Below are 27,987 nucleotides of genomic sequence, written 5' to 3'. Positions count from 1 at the left end.
ATTTTCTTCCAAAGGGGAACCGGAACCGGAAATCAAAGCAACACTATGGCGACCCTCAAACTCAATTCCGTGAGAAAACTGTAGTTTCATGTTATTTTCCGACATTTGAGACCTCTTTACAGCTTTTTCTTTTTTATTTACTTCTTCTATGTTATTATTTTTTGTCTTTAACGCGTTAAGGTAAGATAATTTACCTTTTAACGGATGCTCTGTGCGTTTAAATCTTCTAAATAGGCAGAAAATAAACCGGTCATGCTTCACTTAATAATGAAACGAACTTGAATTATCAATGATACGAGTCTGTTATTGTGTCTTTGACTGATTTGCACTAATTACATATGTTGGCCCTGAGAGGGATGGGCGCCACCAGACTGTACTCTCCCAAGACACACCACAGGAAATGGTGCTCCTACGACTCTAGTGGTTTAGGGTTCCAACCAACTAACCATACTTTTAAGACTTTTTTAAATTTTTATATAAAATGTAAACCTTGTTGACAATATGTGAAGGCCACAAACAACCCCAAAAGGTTTATTGTGGTTCCAATTTCCAAAGATAACCCGTCAATCGAGTGATAGATGGAAAGTTTTGTTATTTCCTAATGTTATACAATTAAATATAGTTCTCTATTATACACTGAAACCAACGTTTTTTTTTACGAATAAAAGTACTGTATAAACGTTTTTTCGTATCAAATTAACTCTCTGTACCGTCAATTAATGAGTGGAGAGACTGTTTAGGCCATCAAAATGCTAATCAGTGAAGTAGCGACACGTTACAGAGAGGGTTGATCGTGATTACATACTTTGTGTTTGCTGTTAAAAACGTAATATTGGAATATAATATTGTGAATGTGCTTAATTGCTGTTGAGATTGTCATGATTGTTTTCTGTTTTTAGTGTCAATAAATTTGTTCAAACCAAAAAAAACCTGTCAACCAGTACGGTTTTGCTATACAAAGTACATTTATTATGCATTTTAAGACGTGTACGACGTACGAGAAAATCTGTACGGAAAAACGCAAATTTGTCCATTATGGGTACCATCCGGTATAAACCGACTATCATGAAACGGCAAATCAATCAAGTCAAACGAGTTCGCCGCTGAACCCTCTATCTCCGTATCGTTTTTTTTCGTTGCAAATGAAGCAGGCGGTTTGATGTAGTGAAAGGAAGTCCGTCTCTTTTTAGGGAACCGTCTTTTTCGGCTCAACCTCCTTTGATGCATTACATTACGAATTATGTTGTATAAAGAAGATAAGAAAAAAAAAAAGTATAAAATGAGAAAATGAAAAAAGACAGGTTTGTGGTTATCCCTTTAATCAGTAGATTACCAACAATAATCTAATGCAGAAAATGAATTCATAATTTGAATGAGAAATAATTCTACTTAATTAATTATTTAATTAATTATATATTTACATGTATTTTTTCCTTCTACAGTGAACGTCCAAGCTACTTAATTTTTGAACTTTTTTTATGATAAACCTCGTTCATGTCGAGCAACTCAGGATCTCTCAACAAAATGTTAATTAACAATATATATGATGTAACGAAACACATGTACAATATAACATGTTAAACTACATAAATAAACACGTTTGAAAAAAAATATGGTGTAAGATTATTTTGTATTTTGTAAGGGAAAATACAACAGTTTGTAAGGGCATGGAGCCGTGGAGGTTGACAGGTATGTGATTAATTTCTACCGCTTAGTTGAGGATGAGCGCCGAAGCTGCCGACCGGGTCGCCGCAGTGACGAGCAGCCGTCCAAGCACCCCGCTTCAAACCTCTTGGTTCGAGTTCCTCCTAGATGCATCACTACTTGAGAAGCACCTGCAGAAATCCAACCCCGGTGAGAGCTCGTTGTCATTACAACAATAACAATTAAAGCTTCCATAACCCTGTTATCAATCTCCCCACTTTAAAAGTCACTGTACGCTTGAAAGCTTCTTTAACCGTGCATCACTTCAGACCCAACAGGGGTGCAGCTCGTCATCCAGTTTTTGGAGCAGGCATCTAAGCCGTCGGTCAACGAGCAGAATCAGGTCCAACCTCCCGCAGACAACCGGAGGAACCGCACATTGAAGCTGTTGGCGCTCAAAGTCGCGGCGTACATGAAATGGGATCTTGACGCGCTGGAAATAGGGTACGCAAAATATTTGATGTGACAGTGTGTAATAATTCACCATTACTCGTCATCATAGCTGAGAAAAGAGTGTGTGCATTTGAAGAAAACACACTACAGAAGCCTGAAGGCTAAAATTCAGACGCATATCTTATTATTGTCTTGCGTGAGCAAGGATGAATTTCAGCTAGTGACAATCCATGAAAGCTTGTATTATGGTATATTATTGTTTTTGCGAGCAACAACAAAAAAACGAGCAAGATGGGAAATCACAGCAGCGGCTAAAAACGAGCCGGAGTTTGTCAGAGCCGGTGGAGGCAGCTAGCCGGACAAGCTACTAAAAAAGACAGTAAAATATTGCAAGAGCTAGTTTTATTTGCATGGAGCAGCGAACAATACCATTCGTGGCCAGTTGCTAACATAAGTGGCTTGAGAAGGAAAAAGTAGAAAGAAGCCAGATGCTATCACATAAATGAGTGTACAAAAAATTAAAGAAAAAACAAGACGAATAAACAAAAAATAAAAAACTATTCAAAAAAAACATGGAGTTGATTAGAGCGGTTAAATTGGCTAACTTAAGTGCTGGGCGAGCTACTAAAAAAGCCAGCAAAAAATGGCAATAGCAAGATTTCTTCACACAACGGGCTAATAATAACAATAGCTGCTAGTGGCAGCAAAGTCAAGTTCCCAGCTTGGGCGGCTAGAGAAGGAAACAATGGGGCAAAAAAGTCTAAATGATTTGACTCTGCAACCATCACATGCAGGGCCCAGCTGTGTGGATTAAGTTGCCGTTAATGTCTAAAGCACCAGTGGGACAAGCTAGCTTTGCTAAATTGTTATTTAGGCTTTTTGTAAGATAAGGCACTATAACAAAAAAATAATATCTCTTTGGCAGTTTGACAATCCCGATTCTGAACATGCTCCTGAACGAACTTCTGTGCGTCAGCAAAGTGCCAGCTGGTGTCAGGCACGTTGATATGGACCTGTCCACGTTGCCTCCTACGACCGCCATGGCCGTTCTTATTTATAACCGCTGGTACGTTCCTTTAAAAAAAAAAAAAAAAACCTTATGTCCATGATGGTTAAAAACTCTGCCTGTTTTTTAGGGCAATCAGAACCATCGTTCTGAGCAGCTTTCCGGAGAAGCAGGCCAAACCGGGTCCGCACCAAATGAACATGCAAGTTTAAAAAATAAAATAAAAATGTATGCACTTCAGATTTCACTTGGATTTAATTTAATTTTCTTTGTACAGGTTGAATGTTGTGCAGCAGGAAAAAGAGATGACGGACAATATTCTCACTGTGGTGAGGAATGTTGGAAAAAAAAATTCTTGACAGATCACATTATTCATGCAATTTTCTGCATCCAGTTGAAGGAGCAGGCCAGCGATTCCATCAGCATCTTGCAGGGGGCTCTGCATCTAAAAAAGGACTTCTATGTGCACACTACCAGGACTTTGGACTTGCTTGCTGCCGATACGGCCGCTGCTAATGGCGAGACCGAATCGTCCACAGCTGGCTTATGCATCAGTGCCAACGAGTTGCACTGCCAGGTGGGTTCAAACTAAACAAATAAGGATGCATGACCATTATCGGACAAATGTTTATAGAGCTGATATATGATGTCGGCCAAATATGATGTCACGGTTATCGAACAGATATAAAAAAGGAACTTATAGTTAATCACTTGATGCCATAATATTCAATCAGCTACTTCTTAGAAAGACTCAAAGCAATTATGTTCCCATTAGAATTAGTTTGTATTTTCTACAAAATTAGTAGCACAACTTTGTCTTGTCTCCTCTCTACCTCTTCACAATGTCCATGAGGCACTGGAGAGCTTAGCCATAATCATTTTTATTTTGCTGTATATATTTTAATTTTCTAAATAGGTAGTCGCCCTACTTGGTCGTGTCTCCACTCTACCTTTTTATAATTTTCACAAAGCTGCAGAGCTTAGCTATTATCATTTTGATTTTTCTCTCAAAGTTGTAGCATAACTTGGTCATGTGTCCTCTCACCTTTTTTTATCATCTGCGTGAGACAGTAGAGAGCTCAACCGTACAAATTTGATTTTCTTTAGAAGTAGTAGCACATCTTGGTCGTGTCTCCTCTTTACCTTTTCCTAATGTGTACGAGGCACCGGATAGCTCTGCCATAATCATTTTGAGTTTGTATAAAAGATGTAGCTAAACTTGGGTCATGTCTCCTCTCTCTTTTCATAATGTGCATAAGGCACCATAAAGCTTTTCCATAATTTATTTCGTTTTGTGTCAACGTATTAGCACAACTTGGTTGTGTCTCCTCTCTAGCTCTTTCTAATGTGTGCAAGGCATCTAAAGAATCAACCATTATTTTTGTGATTTTCATTAGAGGTAGTAGCACTACTTGGTCGTGACTCCCTGCTACCTCTTTATCATATGTGCAAGGTACCGCACAACTCAGCCATAATTATTATGATATTATATCGAAGTTGTAGCACATTTTTTTTTCTTCTCTACCTCTCAGTAATGTACGCAAGGTAATGGAGAGGTCAGCTATAATACTGATTTTCTATAAAAGTGGTAGCACAACTTGTCGTGTCTCCTCTGTACCTCTGCATAATGTGGGCAAGGCACTGGAGAGCTCAGCATAATTATTTTGATTTTGTTATAAAAGTAGTACAGTACCTCAACTTGGTCATGTCTCCTCTCTACCACTTCCCAATGTGAATGAGAGATCAGACAGCTCGGCCACAATTATTTTGATTTTTTATAAATGTAGTAAAACTACTTGGTTGTCTCTCCTCTCTACTCCTGCACAATACACTAGAGAGCTCGGCCCTGGAGAGCTCCGCCCTAATTAGTATGATTTCAAATAGAAATGATATCTATCTATCTCTCTCACTCTCTCTCTCTCTCTATCTCTCTCTCTATCTACCTTTATTTGGTGGTGTCTCCTTTCCACCTCTTCATAATTTGTGTGAGGTACCAATGAGCTTGGCCATAATTATTTTGATTTTGGATAAAAATAGTAGCATAACGTGCCTGTGTCTCCTCTACCTCATCCTTCTGTGCCAGAGGGGTTAAAGAGTTCAGCCATAACTATTTTAATTTTCTAAATTAATAGTCCCCCTACTTTGTCCTGTTTCCCCTCCACCACTTTATAATGTGCACAAAGCATCAGAGAGCTTAGCCATTTTTTTGCAATTTTGTATAAAATTATTAGCTTGACTTGGTCGCGTCTTGTACCTCTTCATAATGGGTGCAAGGTATCGGAGAGCCAGTCCATAATTATTTTGTTTTTTTATCAAATTAGTAGTACAACTGTCTCCTTTCTACCTTTTGCTGTTGTGCTTCAAAAACAAGAAAGCACAGACATATTTGTTATTTTCTAAAGAAGTAGTAGCACTAGATGACAGTGTCTCCTCTCTACCTTTTCGTAATGTGTGCAAGGAAGGCACTGGAGAGCTTGGTCATAAAAAGTCAAATTTTCCAGGTTGTTGTGAATAATTGATATATCTTAGCAGAGGCATGTGGGACATTCAGTATCGGAACACTTGTATAATGTCTTGATAGATAGATAGTTTATTCATCCCCGCAGGGAAATTCACAAGTCTACAAGTGATGTGCTTTCTGAGAAACAATTTTATAATTATTTTAATACACTTAAATGCATTAGGTGGCAATCACGACTGTCTTCTGTTTTTTTTTAGGTTCACTATGACTTGGGCACCATTTTTTTCCAGCAAGGCTGCACCGACCAGCCGGCTTTTCAAAAAGCCAGAGACCACTTCCGGCAGACAAAGGATCTCCTAAAAAAGGTACAAATAACCCCACTGATGTTCTCCCCGTTGTGGTTTTTTCTCGTGATTTTTTTTTTTTTTTTTTTTTGTCCTCTCAGTTGAACTCCACGGTGCACGTCCACTTGGACGAAGAGCGTCTGGCCGGCTACTGGAATGCTTGTAAAGCTCTGACGGGCGACTGCGATTCCTTTGACTCACACACAACACACTACGATCAGATAAACGGGATGCTCAGTACTCGTAACTACCAAGTAAGGAGTCACCTATTGTCAACATAAAGAACGAAGGCCGGAGATGGGCGTTTGCCCCACGTCAAGTCAAGTCACATTTATTTATATAGCCCTTAATCACAAAAATGTCTCAAAGGATTGCACAGGATTACAATGACACAATTACCTGATCTTAAACCAACATGCGGGCAAGGAACAACTCAAAACCTCAGCAGTATAATGGCAGTAACATAGCACAACAGGGCCCTAACAGATACATTTTTTTCACTCTTTCAAATAACAGTGTGATTTATTATTAACCTGGTTTAGGTCGTTGTAACTAAGAATGAAGATGAAGCTTGTGCATTGGAAGAAGACACCCCAAGGTAGCCAGATGGATACCCCTTTTCAAAATTTAGAAGCCAAATTTGCCTAATCAAATATGAATTTCAGTAGCTGGAGTTGGTAGAATTTGCTAACTTTGGTGGCTAATTGGAGAGGCTATCCGAAAGGCCAGTAAAAGATTGAAAGAGCAAGCTTTATTTTCAAAGCAATTATTGGTATAAGTCCAAACAGGGATCATTTCTCTGCTATGATTCATTTGTTTAAATTCCCTTTTATCCTCCGTTTTGCAATATTTCTTGAACCGTTCCTGTGCCCCAATGTGCTGCCCACACACACACACACACACACACATAACCTTTGCACAGTGAACTTAAACACTCACAAACCAATTAATCAAAAGTGAGTGTGTGAGGACCAGTTTTTACAAGTTTTAGACCCTGGCGGGACCAATTACGTTCTTATATGGTACGGAAAACACTGAAAATTGGGCTTTAATGGTACAAAAATGCCAGCAGTAGATTGGACGGGTTAAAACAACAAGTGTCCCTTGGCAGGCAGTGGTGGAATTCTTCATCAAGGACAACGTGAGCCGCTCTCTGCCCATGCACTTCCGCCGCTCCATTCTCAGAGAGGTTTTGTATAAGGCCCAGCAAGGGTAAGAGAATAATTGTTGCAGTTTTCACGTTTCAAATTTAAATGTCGAGATTTTTTTTTGAAGGGAGTCGGGCCTGGATGAGGTGTGCAATCACCTCTGCGCGTGCAACGCGGTGCGTGACGCCTTGGAAGGGGAGGTGCTCGGCGTACGCTTTCAGCAGCTTCTCATGAAGCCCAGCAAGCGTCTGGTGGACTTTATCTTGGAGGTCGGAAAAAGTTTGAAACACAGATTGTTGCGCTTTTATGAAGGGATTAAATAATCTTGCAGGTCTGCACGCTATCCCTCGAGAAAGAACGGTCCACGGAAGAGTCCAGGAGGAATATGGCTACCTTTATGCAGTGAGTAGCATCATGTTAATATTATGAATGATAATCATGATATTATCGAAAAACACATTTTAAACAAACACGTTTTCCTCATTATCATATAAAAAGAAAACTTATTTTAAAAAACTTAGAATTAAAACATAAAATTATCATAAAAAAGACAAGAAATGAAATAAAAGTTTTCATTAATCATAAAAAAATATGAATAAAAAATAATTCGGAAAAGATATACACAAGTATCATGGAAAAAAGAAACACTTGGTATTGCATTCATAACGTAAACACAACAATAATTGTAAAATACAGAAAATATGAATAATTTCTCATAAATCACATCAAAATCAATTTTAAAATCGTTTTAATTAGTTTAACTAAAAATACAAGAATAGAATTAAAACATTTACCAACAGGAAATGGCGCCTCTACAACCCAAGCGGTAAAGGGATCCAACCAACTAACAACATATGAAAAATAAATAAATTAACCAAAAAAATAATAATTTAAAGAAAACATTTGCTTTTAGAAAAAAAAAAACTACAAAATCCCCCCAAATAATTCATAAAACGAAAAAGTAAAAACAGAATTTGTCATATGAAAAATAAAATATTTAACAAATAAACTACAACTTCAAAAATTAAAACAAACATTTCAGATTCAGATTCAGATCTACTTTATTGTCATTCTAGTACACGTGTATACAGAACGAAATGTCGATGCATCTGACCCCCACAGTTTCCTTGAATGTACAGATATAAATAAAGTTGTATTGTATTTTGGCTACGTATAGTATTTTACCATAGTGCCGATAGTGCAAGAAGAGTAGCTAACCAGATGTGCAAAATGGGCAGTCAGGTAAACAAGTCAGGTACACAGTAACACTGTAACATAACGCTGTGATTACAATAGTGCAGAGAGCAATGTGCAAGGAGTGGCAAGCTATAAAAAACTGCCAGTAGTGCAAAAAGTCAGATTAGCAGCCGTTTAGATTTAAGTTAACTATATGTTAGATTGACCATTTAACAGTCTAATGGCCAGGGGGACTAAACTATTGCGGAGCCTGGTGGTCCTGCACCGCACACTGCAGTACCTCTTCCCAGAGGCTAGCAGAGTGAACAGTCCATGATGGGGGTGAGAGGGGTCCCCGGTAATGTTCTTAGCATGGGATAGGCAGCGCTTCTGGCCAATGTCCTGAATGGAGGGAAGTGTAGTCCCGATTATTTTCTCTGCTGTCCTTGTTACCCTCCTCACACTACCCCAGTCGTTGGCGCTGCAGCCTCCACACCACACAGAGATACAGCTGGTCAGGATACTCTCTATGGTGCCCCTGTAGAATATGATGAGGGAGGGTGGGGGCAGGTGGGCTCTCCTCATCCTCCGCAGGAAGTACAGGCGTTGCTGTGCCCTCTTAACCAGTGATGCAGTGTTCACGGACCAGGTGAGTTTGTTTGTAATGTGCACCCCTAGGAACTTGATACTGCTGACAACCTCCACAGCCTTGTTGTTGATGCAAAGTGGGGCATGGTTGGGCTGGTTTTTCCTAAAGTCGACAATGATCTCTTTAGTTTTGTCAACATTCAGGACCAGGCTGTTGTCCCTGCACCAGCCCACCAACTGCTCCACCTCCTCTCTGTAGGCCAGGTCGTTGTCATCCCTGATGAGGCCCACCACTGTTGTGTCGTCAGCATACTTCACGATGTGGTTTGTGGCGGACCTAGGGACGCAGTCGTGTGTCATCAAGGTGAACAGCAAGGGGCTTAGGACGCAGCCTTGGGGGGAACCCGTGCTAAGGTAGATGACATCTGAACTGTTCTGACCTATCCGCACTGATTGGGGTCTGTCACAGAGGAAGTCCAGCAGCCAGTTCCGCAGGGGGGTGTTGAAACCCAGGAGTCTCATTTTGTCTACCAGATGTTGTGGGATGATGGTGTTGAATGCTGAACTGAAGTCCAGGAACAGCATCCGCACATGGGTGTTCTTTTCCTCTAGATGTGTCAGGCTCAGGTGAAGCGCAGAGGAGATGGCATCCCTGGTGGAGCGGTTTGTCCTGTAGGCAAACTGAAAGGGGTCGAATGAGGAGGGGAGACTGGAGGTGATGTGCTCTTTAACCAGTCTCTCAAAGCACTTCATTATGATAGGAGTCAGTGCAACGGGCCGGTAATCGTTGAATGATAAGATCAGGGGTTTCTTTGGCACTGGGATGATGTTGGCGAATTTGAAGCATGATGGTACTTTGGCTTGGTCTAGCGAGATGTTGAAAATGTCTGTTAGTACACAAGCCAGCTGATCGGCGCACTCCCTAAGTACCCGCCCCGGAATGTTGTCCGGGCCTGGAGCCTTCCTTGTGTTGACCCTTCTCAGGGTCTTCCTCACGTCAGATGAGTCCAGGTGGAGTGCTCTTTCGTCCTGATTTGGAACCGCTTTCGCTGCAGTGGTGCCGTTTTGTGCCTCGAACCTTCCAAAGAATTTGTTGAGGTCATTCAGAAAGTCCATGCTAGTGTCCTGCACTGGGGCGGTGGTTGGCTTGTATTTGGTAATGGCCTGAATGCCTTTCCACATATCCCTGGTGTTGGTTTTATTGAGGAAACGTTATTTGTTATTAGTCATACAAATTAGGAGATACAATATTTCCAAATAATTACAAATTTTAAACTAAACAAATGCTTTAATAAAATTAAAGTTAAAAAAAACATTTTCCATTAGTTATAAAAATGCAAATACAAGATACAACCAAGAAAATTAAAACAAACATTTGTTATTAGTGATACAAAAGATGAAAGTAAATAATTACAAATTAAAAAATGTTTATGTGCAAACACGAAATAAAGTTAACATTTGTCATGAGTCATAAAAAATGAAATCAATAACAAATAAAAGAAATACAGTTTAAGTTAAAACAAACATTTGTTAAGAGTCCAACAAAAAATGAAAAATACCATTACAAAATGTAAAAAAATAAATGATTAGATAGAACAAAAACATTTATCGTAAGTCACTTATAAAATAAGAAAATTACCAAAATATCTAGATACAATTTTAAAAGTTAAGACAAAACATTTGTCTTTAATAGATAATTACCAATAAAATAAATATAATTCAAAAACTTATAACAAACATTTGCTACAAGTCAAAAAAATATAAATGTATAAGAAAGTAGGTGAAAAAAAAACATTTAAAATATTTATAATGAAACAAATAATAAATGCATAAACGAAATTAAAAGAAAAAATAATTTACATTAGTCATAAATAAAATAAAATGTATATATATATATATATATATATATATAATTACAATTTGAGAAATAAAAACATTAGTCATTAGTTGATAGCTGCAAATAAATAAAAAAATAAAAAAAACAAAAGCATAAATGAAAAAAAAAAGTAAAAAAACATTTGTCATCAGTCATGTAATTTTTTTTTTTAAAAAGCCGTTAGTCATACAAAAGTTAAAAAATAATAATTCCAAGATAAAAAATGATTCCATAAAGAAAAAAACTAGCCGCATAAGAAATATATAGAAATACATAAAATAAATAACACTTAAAGAAAACATTTGTCACTAATGTAAATAATTTTTTAAAAGTCTAAAAATAACGAATAAACAGTAAACGAAAAAACAAAAAAATTGGGAGAAAATTGAAATAGCCATTTTTCCTCGTGTTCATTTCAGTTCTCACTGTTGTGTTTTGCTAGCACCCTGTGTTCAAGCCTGGAGGAGCCGTCCCTGTTCTTTGTGGTGTCCTCCCACAAGATCTTCAGCGAATTCCTGAAGGAGGAAGAGCGCAAACTGCTTGTGGAGCAGATGAGGAAACGCTCGGCTGCTGTCAACCTCAGCGCCAAACCGCTGCCCTCCTTCTACGACATCCCAGGTAAGCGCCGGGTGCCGTCCGCTCATTTTTCTTGTCTTTTCTTTTAAAATGTATTTGTTTCTTCAGCCTCAGCCAGCGTGAGTGTGGGACAGTTGGAGCAGCAGCTCATCCTCTCCTTGGAACCCAGGAGGGTTCGGCAGATTCTCAGTGAGCTCCACGAATCGGCCGATAGGGCCTTCTGGAAAGTTAATAGCAAGGTAAGATTGTAGGGGGACGGAAACAAATCTCACATTGATTATTTGTTCCCCCTTTATTTGTATTTGTACTTTAGTCTCCTTTTTTCATTTTTGTTCTTTTTTTCTTTATTTTCATGCTTCTGCTTGAAGTTTTGAGGCTATTTTTCAATTTTACTAATAATCACATTCAATTATTTTTAGTGGGAAGTTCCACCAGACTACATCAATGTGATTCTGGCAATCAAAGACAACCTAACTAAAGACCTGGTCTTCATCCTTATGGCCAAGGGCCTCCACTGCGTCGCCATCAGGGTAAGGATCATGTCATTACGATTTTTTTGCATTAAGAAGAAATGTGTAGAGTATTCAAAGTTTGGTCAGAGTTCTGTTTTGCAATGTCAGAAAACAGTGAATACAGTAAGACCTCGGTTATCGCGGTTAATGGGGACCAAAACCACCCGCGATAAGTGAAAATCCACGAAGTAGCGGCGCACCTTCAAAAAAAAAAAAATAAATTTATTTTTATTTTTTTATAAATTATTATGTTTTTAGACCCGGTTAATGGGGAACAAAACCACCCGCAAAAAGTGAAAATCTGTGAAGTAGCGACGACCCTTCAAAAAGAAAAAAGAAATAAATCTCATCTCATTATCTGCACCCCTTATCCTTATTAGGGTGACGCTGCGTCTGCCGATCTCGCTCCGTCGCGCGGCCCGGGAGTGACCAACCGTCCGACCGTTTTCCTGACATAATGATTTAAAAATGTATGTGGTACTCCAAAAAGGCGAGACAAGTTTTGAAAAGAATAAACTCTGCTCTTCAATCCAATTGGTCAATAAATTGTTTGCTAGAATAATTTATATTAACTACAAATGAATGGCCTTTATTGTCATCATACTATAGTTCAATGAATAAGGAAGGTTTCTCCTTTCAGATCAAGAAAGTGATGTACAGAGCTGTACGCTAGATAGGTTGAGCCATGTCTCTGTGATGACTCGAATACAATTGCATTTCTTCTTCCTTACTGATCAACAGCAGCTGGCATTAGTTTGTCTGGCATTGTCCTAAGGAGCGTCATCGCTCCCTACAAGTCATGGCTAAGAGGACAGGTGTGCTACACTTGAACTGCACTATAAAATGTTTATTAGTGCGAGGATTAAGTATCAATTATGGTCTATGCAGAGAATTAAGGTAGCGTTTCTCAGTGGTAAATTGTAAAAGACCAATTGAAAATGTGAGCTACATATTAAGTCATTTTCACCCAACACCTATATTGGGAGAAATTTGTCTCAAGAATATTTACTCAGGTATTGTTCGGATCCACTATTATATTTGCTATTTAGTCAGGGTCTAAAAATCCTATGTTTTGATAAATGCACGCAAAATATTAAGAATCGCATATCTAAATCGCAGATATATTTGTGACTCTGCAAAATACATGATTCTCATGGGATTTCTTCGTTTAATTGTACTGGAGAAATTGAAATATTGGCTTTAAAGGAATTTAACAAGTGCTTGATTTTTACCATGAAAAAGGGGTACGAACTTTGTAGCTTCCTCTCCCTTTGCCGCTTACGTCTCTTCCCAGACCTGATAACAATCTACAAAGCACCCAGTGGTCTCGGGGAAGTTGTATAAATAAAGAAAGCCTCCACAAAATACCATTTTCTGTCAGTAGCCGCTATGTCAGTGCGCTCTGCCATATTTAGATCACGTCATGTCATTTTGGGAATTTTTCTTCCCTTCCAGGACTTTGCCCATACCAGGCAGCTGTTCTCTGCCTGCCTGGAGCTGGTAACGGAATTCTCACCTCGCCTGCGACAGGTGATGCTCAATGAATTGTTGTTAATGGAAGTGCGAGCCCACGAAACGGCAGCAGCTGACGGTAGCAAGGAGAGGCCGCTCCCCGACCTCGTCAGCAGAGTGCGCGGATACTTGGAGATGAGGATACGAGGTTAGTTTTTCCGTCCACAGGTGTCCTGACTGGATTGTTTTAAACATTTTTTTGCAGATATTCCTCTGCGCCAAGTTGTGAGCGAAGAGTGCGTGGCCTTCATGTTGAATTGGAGGGAGAACGACTACTTGACGCTACAGGTGCCACCCTCGGCTGTAATCAACAACCCTTACGTAAAGGTGGGTCATGTGACCACGTGGTCGCAATCCCCTCCCAAAAATCGTTTCATCATCTATAGTGACCACTGGTGGTGAAGAAATACTTCATTCATTTAAATAAAACCCTTTGATTCATTTAACAGCCACTTATTGCACACAGCTGAGGCCTGCATGTGATGGTTGCCAACCCTGTCATTCAGGCTTTTTTTTTTTTTTTTTTTTTTTTTTTTTTTTTATATTACCTTCTCTGGCCACTCAGGATAGCCAATTGGGGGCAGGCTATGGCTCATGCCCAGCCACTACTGTAATGGTTAGCTGCTTCTGCGTCTTTCAGTGTTGCTTGCTTTACACTAGTCATACAAGCGAACGTCATTATGTTCTTACTTTCAGGCATTTTAAACTTGTTTCCCCATTGTTTCCTTAACCAGTCATTTGTATTAGCCAAACACTTCAGGCTTGTTGCTCTTGTTATTGTTTTCTTCTTCATGTAAATAAAGCTTCCTTGGTCCTTCCACTGCTGTTCATGCAGGCGAACATTGTCCAGTTCTATGATTCATCTTTAACCATTTTCCCCAACGTTTCCTTCTCTAGCCACTTATTTTAGCCACTTGGCTGCAGGTTATGGCTCACTGTTATTTTTATTGATTGTTTTCGCTCAAACATCTACAAGTTTTGTAATTTTGACACTTAACAAATTCTGGCTTACTCTTACAATCGGCTTCTGGCCTTTTTGGTAGCTTCTCCTGTTAGACACTAATGTTAACCACTTAGACCAGCTATGACCAAATCAAGCTACTTGCTCTTTTTAACCGCTCATGGAGTATCTTTTGTTCTGGCTCAAAAAGCAGCCTTATCATCCTGCTCCCGGCAGAAATTCACATAAAAAATATGGAAGTAGGCTTCGAAATTTTGCAAGTGGCATTTTTTTGGGGGCTTCCGTAGTGTTTCTTAATCTAATGCACACAGTTTCAGTTTATCCGAACATACAACAACCCCAAGGGGTGCTTTATTACACAGCTTCACTTTAAGCTAGAGTTGAGACTGCATTAATGCTAACATCACTGTAGCAGCTAACTACGTTTGCAGTAAATTATGAACACCTAAAAAGACATCAACTTTAACCTTTCTTTGAACTCGTCTCTTCGTCTCTTTCCATTTTCAAAATATTTTTTTTAGCTCGGCCAACTTCTGGCATCTACTTGCAAGGAGCTCCCCGGTCCCAAAGAGAGCCGACGCACGGCAAAGGAGCTTTGGGACGTTGTGGTGCAGATCTGCAGTGTCTCGGTCCAGCACAAGAGGAGCACAGACGGACGCGTGGCACTGATCAAGCACCGGGACTCCTCCATGGGCATCCTGCACAGGTACTGTCTTTAGGGGCCGGTCACACAGTCGTTTGCGACTGAATCACGGCTAAAATTTTGCGTTTTTTTTTTTTGCCCGTGGTTGCCCGGGACGAAAATGCGCAAATTTGGCCAACCCGCTGTTCATCTGTGGTATGGCCGGAAAAAAGACGCCGGCGACTGTTCCGCTTCCTCATCGCGTCATTTCTGCGTCATTTTCTCGTGTGGACCACGAGTATAAAAGCTCCCGAGCCGGTGTTGTGCCCAAATCCGACTCCTACGCAACAACCACACCGCCCCACCCCCCCGCGTGACTTTTTTATCCACGTTAACAAACGCATTTTGTAGAATTCGATCGCACTTTATTGTTTAAATAAATGCGTTATATAGACTAGGATCTCCCAATTGTTATAATTAGCTCGCTTTATAGTTTTAATAAGCGTTTTATATAGAATGCGATCGCTTTCGTTGGAAGCGCAGCAGAATGCGCGTTCACGCGAGGGGGGGAGGATTTTATATACGGTGTGCATTACTGTTCGATTACGTTCACAACAAAAACAAAGACGGAATGGATTAAGTTGTATTACATTTCCAACAAATGCAAGACGATGTGGTTTTAGTTGTATGTACGCCATTACATTACTTAAAAGTGAGATAAAACGAGGTAAAGGTAGTTGTATTAGCGAGAGGATGCAAATCACGGCACCGGGCTGTAGCAATCTTAACCGCACAAGACACAGTCCCGTAAGGATCAAGATTTCAAACTATGGCACCAATTTTATTTTGTTATCCTGAGAAGAAATGCCTAGAATTAAATATGGATTAAGACGAGAACACTACGCTGACGGGGGGGGGTTTAGGGGAGATTGGTCTATCTTCTTTATTCATTATCCATTATCGATCAGTTCATAATACGCTACAAAGCGTAGGAGCCGGGACTCTTACTCTCAACCAAAAGGCCAAGCTAAAGTCCCAGATGTAGAGTCTTGCTGCGAATGCACCGAAAGATTTATTCGAAATGAAGAGAAACTACGCTGACGGGGATCCATGTTCACCCCCTTGACGTCACGAGCACAAATGACGTGTGCTCGGCATTCGCGCTATTGATACGCGGAGAAAGGCGTTTGACTGTCACACGCGTAACACGCTAATTTCACGTAATAACACCGCGATACAGGCGCAGAAGATGCTATTACCATGCTCCACCCACGATTACCCGCTGAAATTTCCCGTCCTACCCATGTGTAACCACGCTCTGGCCGCGGCCAGAGCACGTCGTTCCGCGTCATTTCTGCGTCATTACCTCATGTTGACCACGTGTGCGGCACGCGGTTTAACACGTGCTCAAACTTTTGAGCAGCTCAAAAGTTTTGAACGCGGCCAACCATGTGAAAATTTCCGACCGCGAGTAAAGCACTGCTCTATCTCGTCTATATGGCGGTCTCAAAACGTCCAACAGCGCTCAACAGCATCTGCTTCACGGCCAGAAATTTCTGGCCGTGGTTTAGCCTCAAAACGCTCGTGAAAGGCTGTGTGCCCGTGCTTTGAAGAATTGAGCAGCGCTAAATAATTTCGCGCTGCCACCCGCGCGCGAATTTCCGACTGCGTGTTAAGCACCGCTGTTTCTCGTCTGAATGGCGATCTTAATGCGTCCAATGGCGTCCGCCTCAAAGGCAGAAATTTCTGGCCGTGATTCAGCCGCAAATGTCTGTGTGACCGGCCCCTAAGAATGTAAATTAGGAGGTTAGAAATGGGGATGGCGGCCAAATACGAAGTCACGGTTATCGGCCCAGTAGAAAAAAAAGAGCTGATAATTAGGCACTTGGCGATAAGTGGCACTCAGTTGACACTTTTTGTTATATTCTAAGCATTCATGTTACACATTGGAATATAGTTTGATTTTCTGTAGAGGGACTTGGTTGTGTCTCCTCACAGCCTCTTCATATTGTGCATGAGGCAATGTAGCGCTCAGCCATAATTATTTTGATTTTCTATAGAAGTAGCAGCACAACGTGGTCGTTGTCTCCTCACCAGTAACTGGGGTCAGCCAAATAATTAGTTTTTTCCGCCGTTATAACGCCATTATCGTTACTGACGGTGAAAAGCGGTGCATTACTTTGGATGCAGAACGCCACGGCGGTGTGTCTCTGCCAAAGGTGGGCAGGGTAGCCAAAAATTTTACTCAAGTAAAGGTATTGTTGCTTCAGAATACTGAGTAACTGTAGCAACGTCGTATTTATTATTATTTTTAAAACAAGCAATCAGATCATCAAATTATCAAAGACCATCCAATCAACAAAAAAATACTTTCAATTTAAAAGTAGATTAAAATAATCAATTTAAATTCACGTGCTTTGATAAACAACAAAATAAGAATTAAGCACAAGAAATGGCTCTATGTCTTGGCTCTTGGAAGTGAAAGCTGACCTACCCACCAATCGAGAGTCGGTTCCCTTTGAGACGCTATTTTCCTCTTGTGCTCGGTCAAAATGCATTTTTCTTTTTAATCGATTCTGTTCTGTTGACAGCACGGCAGAGCAGTGGTTAGCCCATGTGCGGCACAGTTCTGAGGTCATGAGATCGAACCTTCCTGTGTGGAGTTTGCATGTTCTCCCCGTGCTTGTGCGGGCACTTTTGGTTTCCTCCCACATTTAAAAAACATGTCTGTCAGGTTAATTGGTCAGTTCAAATTGTCCCTTGGTGCGAATGAGCGAGTGAGTTGTCTGTCTCTGTATGCCCTGCGACTGTCCGGCAACCAGTTGAGGGTGTCCCCTGCCCACTGCCTGAAGATAGCTGGGACGGGCTCAAGCACCCCCGCGACCCTACTGAGGATAAGCGGTGCAGATAATGAATGAATGGATGGATGGATGTTCTGTAAAAAATATTGTTTTGTTTTGTATTTTATCTTATTTGTAGGTTTCTAAATATTTTAATTTGTCTCCTATGTTTTCAGTATTAACATTAAAGTGTTGATTTTACTTTATTTGTCCCCAATTTAGGTAATTCATAATAATACAAATAAAATATGTGGATTCCCCGCTATTGCTGTGTGTGAGTGTGTGTGTGTGAATAGGCAAGTGTGAATTACATTGTAAAGCTCTTTATGAGGTCTTAGGTGTCTTGAAAAGCGATATATCCTGTAAATGCAGACCATTTGCATTTAAACAACAAAAACCAATGGACAACCTAGGAGCCATTTGTGAGCCAAAACGTCAGTCGATAGTAAACTAAGTTGAAAAAGTCCGGTTCTTTAAAAAGAGTCAGAATTCCCATCCCTCCAACAGACCATTCGAGTTAGATTAAATTGAATAAACTCACTTAATATTGTTAACTGCTGTTTGTTATTTTTATTATATTGTTGACAGTTTCTTTTTCAAGTATAGGATAAATATGTTGCTGGTGAGGTGCAATAAATATTAGAAGGTTCTGTAACACAACTACTAGTCTGTTGTTCTCTTTTCAATCAAATACTGCTCAGGAAATTTCAAATTCTTTGACGTAAAACTTCTTTTTAAAGTAATGGAAATAGTTACTTTCCCTGGTAACTAGTTGCTTTTACTATAGAGTAACTTAATTACTAACTCAGTTACCTTTTGGAAGAAGTAGTGAGTAACTATAACTAATCACTTTTTAAAGTAACATGCCCAACACTGCTGCCAACTACCTTTTCATAAAGAGCCCGAGGCACAACAGGGCCTAATTAATTTTTATTTTATATAGAGGTATCAGCATAAATTGATAGTGTCTCCTCTCTTCCGCTTCGTAATGTGAGCGAGGCAATGGAAAACTCAGCTAAAAATATTTTGATTTTTTTAAAGAAATAGCAATACAACTTGGTTGTGTCTCCGCACTACCTCTTCATAAAGTGTGCAAGGCACAAGAGAGCTTGAACATAGTTATTTTTTATTTCATATAGAAGTAGCAGCATAACTTGGTCGTGTCTCCTTTCTACCGCTTTGCACTGTAGAGCTCAGCCATAAATATTTTGATTTTTATGTAGAAGTAGCAGCAGAACTGGTTTGTCTCCTCTCTACCGTGTCATAAAGTGGGCGAGGCATTAAAGAACATGACCATACAGTAATCATGATTAAAAGTATGGCATTTATACATATTTATTGTGTTTTATCATAGCTTGTAACGTGTATCGTTAACATAATCCCAGTTGATAACAATGACTAATATATTTTTCTTAGCCAAGACATGTGTGACATTCAGTAATGGAGCATCTGAATCATGTTCAGAAAAAAATAGACACACACTCAAAATTAATAGGATTTTGCCTGTGCTTTGTTTTCTAACTTTATTGGTATCAGGATTTTATCAGTAGAAAAAAAGAATGATTATTGTGCATACCTCATTACAAAAAATGACAAATCCTCTCTTGTGTTTTTCTTCTCTCTAGGAGCAAATTCATAACCTTCGTCAAGAAGATCAGAGTGAGTGCGCCACCGGGTGGAAAACCTTTGACGATGTCTGGTTCCTGAAGTGATGTGCTTTTTGTCCTCCAGGAACCGCTAGTGCTGACCACATTGATATCGCTCTTCGTCCGGCTGCACAGCATTGTCAGGGTACGTCTCTTAGTCTAATTTTTTTTTCCACACAAAATGAGATTGAAGAATCCTCCTGGAAGAGGGATTACCACTTGCGAGGCCCCTTCTCAAGGTTTCTTTTGTTTATCATTTTATCCCTTGCCCGCTTGTTGGTTTAAGATTAGGGTATGGTGTAATTGTAACCTGTGCAGTCCTTTGAGACATTTTGTGATTAAGGGCTATACACATGCATATGACTTGAATTGACTAGGAAAAGAAAATGATCAATTAAATTTGCATGCAAGGTGCATCCATTGTCCTTTAAGCTTCAGTTCAGCTGTGGCAATGACCTTTTCCGCCACCCCTAAAGTTGCGTGCAAGGTGCAGCCACAGTTTCTAAGGCCTGGGTTAAATGGCAGTAAGGATCTCCCCAGCCCCAAAAGTCACATGCAAGGTGTATCTTCTGCTCTTTAAGCTTCAGTTCAACAACTGTGACTATCTCGTCCCCCTGCCCCAAAAATTACTTGCAAGGTGCAACCATCTTCTTGTAAGCTTCAGTTCAACAGCGGTGACTAACTCTTACCGCCCTGAAAGGTATGTGCAAAGTGCATCCCCTGTCCTTAAAGCTTCAGTTCAAACATAGTGACAATCTCCCGTGTCCGAAAGTTATGTGCAAGGCGCATCACCGGCTCTTTAAGCTTCATTAACAGCGTTGACGATATATCTTGCCCTCAAGTTTCATGAAAGTTGCATCCCAACAGTGGAAATGATCTCCTCCCCCTCCACTCTTCTTTTAGCTTCGGTTCTAATGTGGTGAATAACTACTTCTCGGCCCAGAAAAATAGGTGCAAGGTGCATCCGCCGCCCTGTAAGCTTCAGTTCAACATCGGTTAAGATCTCCCCGTCTGCCCCAAAGGTTACATGCAGGATCAAGTCAGGTCATGTTTATTTGTATAGCCCTTGGTCACAAGGAGTCTTTTAAGCTTCAGTTCAGATGTGGTGACTAGGTCGTCCCCTGCCCCAAAAATGATGTGCAAGGTGCATCTGCTGTTCTTACAGTTTTAGTTTAAACACGGTGACTATCTCCTCTGCCTGAGAGTACGTGCAATTGACACCCCCTGCCCTTTAATGGTAAGGCGCCCGCTTTGAGACTGGGAGGTCGGTGGTTCGCGCCCCGGCCGAGTCATTCCTAAGACTTAAAAAGTGGTCGGCGGCGCCCTCTGTTGGCTGCGGCTGCATCGGCTCGCTACAACGGGTCAGGTGCAATCGACATTTCGTTCTGTGTACATTGTTACACAGAATGACAATACAAGGAAATTATTATTATTATTATTATTATTTAAACTTGAGTTCAACAGCGGTAATGACAGCTATCTGAGCCTTTTTTTCCCATGTTTGTTTCATTAAACGTTTTGAGAATCCATTGCAAACATTAATACTAGAATCAGCTAATTTGCTGTAGTCTGTGATGAGTAATCACTGCCATATATTAAACTAGGTAGTAGCCAGCCAATCATCTTGCAGGGTTTACGAGATGTACATTTATCTCAAACATTACCGTGTGAAATCCGAGCCCTGCCTAGCTCATTAGCATGGAACTAGCATCAATATCATGCTATAAGCTTTCGTATTATGACTGAGGCACCAATCCATCGTCTTCCTGGCTGCAAATGACCTGTGGGCCGCAGGTTTGAGACCCTTTATTGTATAAACTTGAACTCGACTTTTGTGGCCCCCCGCAGGACGACATCGTCAATGAAGTGACGGCCGAGCACCTCGCCATCTGGCCGGCGTCTTTGCCCAAGTGAGATGGCACACTTTTTTTTTTTCTCTCTAACTTTCACCCTTTCTGTCACGGTCTCTCCTTCCCTACTCTTTTTTATCTCTCCTTTTTTCTTTCTTTATTTCTTTCTATCTTTTTGTCTCTTTTTCTCTCTCTTTGTCTCTTTCCCTACACTTTTCCTGTCTTTCTCCCTTGTTCTTTTCTATGTCTTTCTCCCTCCCTCCCTTATTGTCTATTTTTCTCTATTCCTCCCTTTCTTTCTTTTTTTCACTGTATTTCTCCTCCTTCTCTCTCTTTGTATCTGTCTTTTTTATCTCTATCTCTCTAACTTTCTCTTTCTTTGACTCTCTCTATCTCTTTCTTTATTCCCCTTTCCCTCTCTTTTACCATTTCTTTCTTTCTCTTTAATCTACTAGTCCGGGTCCCGTGAAAGATTGTTCTCTACCATGTTACTCCTGCTCTACGGTTTGGGGTGGGGGGTGTATAAGGTTTATTGTTCTATATTCTTTATCAATTATCCGTTATCGGTCAAATCATAATACGCTACAAAGCCAAGGGGCCGAGACACTTGCTCTCAGCCTAAAGGCCGAGTCAAGGTCCTAGCCACAGAGCCATGCACCTTTTCCGGAGGTACTGCAATACCGGGCCGATGCTTGGAGTGGACAGAGCAAGCTTTTATCCCATCTCTGGATTGAAACTAAATGTCCTTCACGTTCAACCAGTAATCCTGTTCAGATACACCCAAAGCCTGACCAAAACTTTTCAGAATATATAGGGCACGTTTTCACTATGATTTACAGTCAAGGTGCCAGACAAAAGAAAACTCGTTTTGGCTGTACAACGCTAAAGAATCCTTTATATAAAAGCTCACTATATAATCTGTGTTCATTGTTCAGATACTTTTTGATGTATTCACAGAACAAATTGTAAGTACGCCAAAACAATGGAAGATAACTTAACGTTATTTGATTGGGTGAGTGGGAGGGATTGGTGGAGCTATGCAAAAAGTGAAAGCACTCCCTCCCATCTCTCGCCCTACTCCGTCTGCATCAAAGGTAAGCACATCAGGCTCCCTGTTTGCAGAATGTTGTGACGTGCTGCTTGCATCTGGTTTTGAAACCAATATGTCTGAAAAAAAGGGTCAACATGAGTTTAACCGATCTTGAGTAATTGCAAGAAAGAGACAAGTTTAAAGTGGTTTGTTTGTTGATTTTGGGACACGGGCTCTGGCATTATTCTCTTTTCAACTGTGGTTCTGGATCAGTGAACTATGGTTCTGGATTTTGAACTGTGAACTTTGAGATTAGCAATGATTGCAGCAAGGCTTTAGGGCTAGGACCTTAGCTTGGCCTTTTGGCTGAGAGTAAGAGTCCCGGCTCCTTGGCTTTGTAGCGTATTATGAACTGACCGATAACGGATAATGGATAATGAATAACGAAGATAGAACAATAACCCTTAAAAACCCCCCCTTTTCATGATTTTTATCAAATCATCAAAAATAAATGTGCTGAAGACTAAGCTTTTGTCTGGGGCGCAGGTTTAGCAATTTAGTAAATTTGTCTCATAATATATGGTGTGGCTCTTTCCCAAAATGAAATTAGTATATTTTGCTTTTATGGCTCTTTGAGTCAAAAAGGTTCCCGACCCCTGCTATATACTATATATGTACTATACCCTTTTTGCCGCGCTGAAAACACAATACTCCAAAGAACTACACAGTGTCCGGCTGCGATCAGAGCAAATGATCAAATCAGAGTCATTAGAGCAAAGAAAACTAAATGATTAGAATTGTTATTTCTGAAAAATACATGTTTTATGTATATTTCCAGGTTTTGTAGCATTTTCATATTTCTACTTTTGACAGGAGGTATATTAAGGAGAGCAAAATCTTTTGGGATATTTTAAGTTTTTTTTAAATATATACATTGACATAGGAGCAAAGAAATTTGAATGTTATTTTAATGTTAAGTTGTTAAGCTATTTTTATTCAGAGCAAAATAATAAATACTGTATAAGTGATTTAAGGTTTAAATTTAATATTTTTCTCTGTTTGTATTCATATTTATATTCCAAAAACATTAAGTTTAAGTGTGTTCAATAAATATTTATCCTGGTTGGCCCGCGACCTTAAGTGTGTTTTGAATTTTGGCCCCTTGTGCAATTGAGTTTGACATCCCTGCTACAGACTTTTGCATGGTACTGGAGAAATTGGGGGGAAAATGGTCCTTAAAAAGTAATTGAACATGGCCATGAAAAAGATGTACGAAACCTGAAGAGTGTCTCACTTCATTTTTTTTTGCATAGCATTCAAGCGGTGGACGTGGAGGCGGTGGCGGTGACTGTGAAGGAACTCGTTACCTACGCCCTCACGCTTAATCCAAACAACCAATCATGGCTCATCACGCAGGCCGACATATACTTCGGTAACCCGCTCATTTCTACAATATCAAAAACCGAGACTGATTATGATTTTTTTTTGGTCCTGACTAGCGACCAATCAATACTCGGCAGCCCTTAACTTGTACCTGCAGGCCGGCGGCATCTCGTCGGATTTTTTCACCAAAGCCGTGCCGCCTGATGTCTACACGGACCAGGTGGGCGGGTATAAAAGGATATATTTCAAAATGACTTTTTTTTTTACGTTTATCGTCGTCCTTGGCACTGAATTTTTTCAATATCCCTCGCAGGTTCTGAAAAGGATGATCAAGTGCTGCTCTATGATGAACTGCCACACACAGGTCATATACAAATATTTTGTCAACCACCAATTATGCAAGTTGAAAGATGAAAAATTGAATTCACTATTCTATTAATTAAATGATTAATTACACGATAACGGATGTAAAATACTTCATAAATAAATAAAAATACACAGGGAAAAAAACTAAAATGACAATAAATGTATATGACCAAACCGATTAATTGATCAAATAAATTGAAAGCTGATTTAAAGTAACTTAGAAATAATTGATAACAATGAGTCCATGTATTTTTTTAAGCTAAATTTTAAAAAATATAAAAGAAAATTGCCAAATAAAAAACCTCAAAATAGAGAAACTGATTAAACATAAAAAAATAGTTATATTTAAAAATACAAACAAAGATGCCCTAATAAAAAAGATTTAAAATTTAAACATAAAAATGAAAATTGATATAAAACGAATACAATAATTTCCGAGAAATCGTAATATATTTCAAAACCCTCCATCCATCCATTATCATCCATTATCCTCTGTAGGGACGCAGGGGTGCTGGAGCCCAATGGGCTGGGGGCACCCTGAACCGGTTGCCAGCCAGTCGCAGGGCACACAGAGACAGACAACACTCGCTCATTCACACCTAAGGACAATTTGGACTGAGGAAACTCGGGGAGAACATGCAAACTCCACACAGGAAGGTTCGACCTCATGACTTGAGAACTGTGCCGCACATGCGCTCACCACGGCGCTGCCCTATACGAAGAACCCCCAATCAAAAATAAATAAATAAATAAAATGGAATAAATACAAATAAATGGAAATGAAAATAATACATGCGGTTAAACTTTAAAATAGAATCCCCAAAATGGAATATATTTGCAAAAAAAATTCTTAAAATTCCTCCATTTAAAAAAATCTTAATAAATAAATGGATTAATTAACATTAAAAAAATAAATAATTTAGAAAAAATACAAATGAATGAAAAATCTCATCTCATCTCTCATTAGCTGTTCCGCTGGAGCCCAATGGGCAGGGGGCACCCTGAACCGGTTGCCAGCCAGTCGCAGGGCACAGAGACAGACAACACTCGCTCATTCACACCCAAGGACAATTTGGACTGAGGAAACTCACGCAGGCACGGGGAGAACATGCAAACTCTACACAGGGCGGCAGTAGCTCAGGAGGTAGAGCGATCGTTTTAGGATTAAGGGATCCCAGTTCGAATCCCGGCTTGTCCGTGTTACATGCCGAAGTGTCCTTGGGTTAGACACTGAAACCCCAATACCCCCAATAAGCAGGTTAGCGCCTTACATGGCTGCACAGATCACGGCCGCTATTGGGAAATGTGAAGCACAATGTAAAGCGCTTTGGGAAATCATTGACTTGAAAAGCGCTATATAAATGCAGATCATTTCATTTCATTTATCCTTATTAGAGTCGCGGGGGGCTGGAGCCCATCCCAGCCATCTCCCTGAACTAGTTGCCAGCCAATCGCAGGGCACACAGGGACAGACAACTCACTCGCTCAGTCACACCTAGAGACAATTTGGACCGGCCAATTCACCTGAAATGCATGTCTTTAGAATGTGGGAGGAAACTGGAGTGCCCGGAGGAAACCCACGCAGGCACGGGGAGAACATACAAACTCCGCACAGGAAGTCCGGTAGCTGGATTTGAACCCACGCAGGAGGTTTCCACGACCTCAGAACTGTGCCGCACACGCGCTAACTACTGCGTCGCCGTGCTGCCCGAATGAAAAATCAAATCCCAAAAAATAAATGTTCCCAAATTTGAATATATTGGACAATAAATATCAAAAGGAGAGGCAGCAAATGTGGTTTTATGGATTTATTTTTGTAAAAGGTGGCAGTCCTCTGCCAGTTCCTGAGGGAAGTGGACTACATGACGGCGTTCAAAGCACTCCAAGAGCAGAACAGGTACGTTGTCCTCCCTTCGACCTTGACCGGCGAGGTCAAACTATAACTCCGTTTCAACGCAGTCACGATGCCATGGACTCCTTCTATGATTACATCTGGGACGTCACCATCTTGGAATATCTCACTCGTATCCTTGCTTTATAGTGCGGGCTAGCTGCTCACAAAATCAAACGTCGTAGAATTCCACAATTCGGGCATCTATGACTTTTTTTTTTCCCACTGTTTCCTTTTTTAGCCACTCGTGTTAGCCACTTGGCAGCAGGCTATGGCTCGCTGCTATTGAAATTGTTAGCTGCTTCAGTGTTACCTGCCTTTTACAGTCAGTCATTCAAGCAAACGTTGCTCGGTCCTGTGATTCAGGCCTCCTCCACTTTTTCCCCAGTTTCCTTCTCTAGCCACCCATGTTAGACTATGGCACACTGCTATTGTTATTTATAGCGGCTCCTGCTTCGTCCTTGAGTGTCACCAGGGTTCATACTGGTGCTTGAAATCCTTGAAAATGCTTGAATTTCAATGCATTTGTGGGCGCATGGCAGAAGGGAGAAAAAAAACTTCTTAAGAAAAGTCCCTGTCCCTTTTTGTCGTATCCTGCAGCCAAGGGATAGGGAAAATGAGAACCATGGCTTGGTTTTTGCCATGTTTCCTGGCTGAGGAGACTAAGTGGTGACTTTCGGGCTTCTGGGTTGCCATTGTCTTACGAGGTTAAACCGGTTTTTGGGTTTCAAATTAAGGTTAAGGTTTGAAACTAGGTTTAGGCTCCTATTCTTTTGATCTGTGCTGGATTCCTTTAACTGTACCGGAGAAAATGGAAAATTTGGCTTTGAAAGTCCCTGAAAAGCTCTTGAATCTGGCCATAAAATAGGTGTACGAACCCTGTGTCACTCGCTGTCTAGAGTTCCTTGATTCAGTGATCTTCCACTTTGTTCCTTCTCTAGTTACCCATGTCAGCCTCTTGGCTTTAGGCTAGGGCTCACCGCAAGTCGGTATTGTTATTGATAGCTGCTTTTTGTAAGTAAAGCTTGCTTTGTCATTCAGTGTCACTCACCTTCCATGATTGGGCCTCCCCCCCCTCCCCAATCTTTCTTTCTCTAGCCACCCATGTTTGTCAATTTGCTGCAGGCTAGCCACTAGCTGCTATTGTTATTGATAAAAGCTCCAGCTTCATCCTTCCACACCTGGTCATGCATGCGAATGTGGCCGAGTACCGTGTTTCTGTCATCTCCTCCTTTTTTTCCACTGCTTCCTCCTCTAGCCACCCATGTTAGCTACCCGGCTGCAGCCTTTGGTTTGCCATTTTAGCTATTATTAGTTGCTCCTGCTTCGGCCTTCCACAGCTGGTCATGCGAGCGAATGCGCTTCCACTTTTCCCCCCCTTTTACCTTCTTTAGCCCCCCATGTCATCCACTTGGTTGCAGGCTTGACTCACCATTATTGTAATCAACATGGATTTTTGTGGGGGGTGGGACCTTAACATTGAGCAGATATCCACCACAAGCGCGGTGAAATGGAAAAGAGGCAAATAGCGGTAAGCATGGAATTAAATATCTGTTGTTTGGATTTGACGGCGATTTAAAGGCATTTGTGTTGAAATGTCCTCGGTTACAGATCAAAGCCATCGGTCAGGGTGAGCTGAACACAAGCAACCCTGAGGAAGTTCTGCAGCTAGCAGCCTACAAGCGCAAGAAGAAGTTCCTGCAGGCTATGGCTAAGCTCTATTTCTGAATTCTGGGCTGTTGAGTGAAAAACATGTATTATATCTGCATTTTTTTACTGTGATCAATGATTCACGCTACTGTTACGAAAAACAGCGCAATATGCGGATTTCCTTGGCTGTGGCGTCAGTTCTGTGGCCCCCGGGCCAATAGCGGCCCTTGGGATGATCGTTTGAAGCCATGTGCTTTAAAAAGATCATGTTAGTGAAGCCCACAATTACGGACTTATTAAATACTGATTGATTTGTTGTGATATTCCTGAATGTTTTTATTTGTAAATATTCTCCGTAGACAGTGGATTTTTTTTTTTTATCAGAGATTTTTCTTGTGGAAAGCCAACCGCCCAAGTAAATTGAGTATGAAACGCTGACTTTGTGTGGGTAT

At 40.5% G+C, this 27,987-nt stretch overlaps 1 protein-coding gene across 1 annotated transcript; it reads left to right on the top strand.

The window, feature by feature from the left end:
• The first annotated feature begins 17 nt into the window (after window positions 1–17).
• Window positions 18–27,973, top strand: ints8 (integrator complex subunit 8). The gene is made up of 28 exons (XM_088328551.1): window positions 18–180; window positions 1,716–1,854; window positions 1,974–2,148; window positions 3,023–3,163; window positions 3,234–3,305; window positions 3,381–3,432; window positions 3,498–3,680; window positions 5,822–5,929; window positions 6,010–6,162; window positions 7,020–7,120; window positions 7,184–7,325; window positions 7,388–7,458; window positions 11,139–11,314; window positions 11,381–11,511; window positions 11,692–11,802; window positions 13,240–13,444; window positions 13,502–13,623; window positions 14,779–14,963; window positions 19,345–19,378; window positions 19,451–19,510; window positions 21,214–21,275; window positions 23,559–23,677; window positions 23,745–23,848; window positions 23,942–23,992; window positions 25,818–25,891; window positions 25,954–26,018; window positions 27,373–27,416; window positions 27,497–27,973. Exons 2-28 carry the CDS (start codon window positions 1,722–1,724, stop codon window positions 27,611–27,613), a joined length of 2,991 nt encoding a protein of 996 aa, XP_088184677.1. The 5' UTR covers window positions 18–180; window positions 1,716–1,721; the 3' UTR covers window positions 27,614–27,973.
• Window positions 27,974–27,987: the final 14 nt, after the last annotated feature.

The sequence above is a fragment of the Urocampus carinirostris genome, chromosome 2 (genome assembly GCF_059441175.1).
Source record: "Urocampus carinirostris isolate Australia breed hairy pipefish chromosome 2, RoL_Ucar_1.0, whole genome shotgun sequence".
NCBI classification, from domain to species: domain Eukaryota; kingdom Metazoa; phylum Chordata; class Actinopteri; order Syngnathiformes; family Syngnathidae; genus Urocampus; species Urocampus carinirostris.
The sequence above is the reverse complement of the archived record's forward strand: the minus strand, read 5'-3'. Positions and strand labels throughout refer to the sequence as shown.

Coding starts and splice junctions, on each gene's coding strand:
- ints8 (XM_088328551.1), top strand. CDS start 1,722: ATGAGCGCCGAAGCTGCCGACCGGGTCGCCGCAGTGACGAGCAGCCGT. Junction 6,163..7,019: donor TCAGTACTCGTAACTACCAA/GTAAGGAGTCAC, acceptor GTCCCTTGGCAG/GCAGTGGTGGAATTCTTCAT. Junction 13,445..13,501: donor CTTGGAGATGAGGATACGAG/GTTAGTTTTTCC, acceptor ATTTTTTTGCAG/ATATTCCTCTGCGCCAAGTT.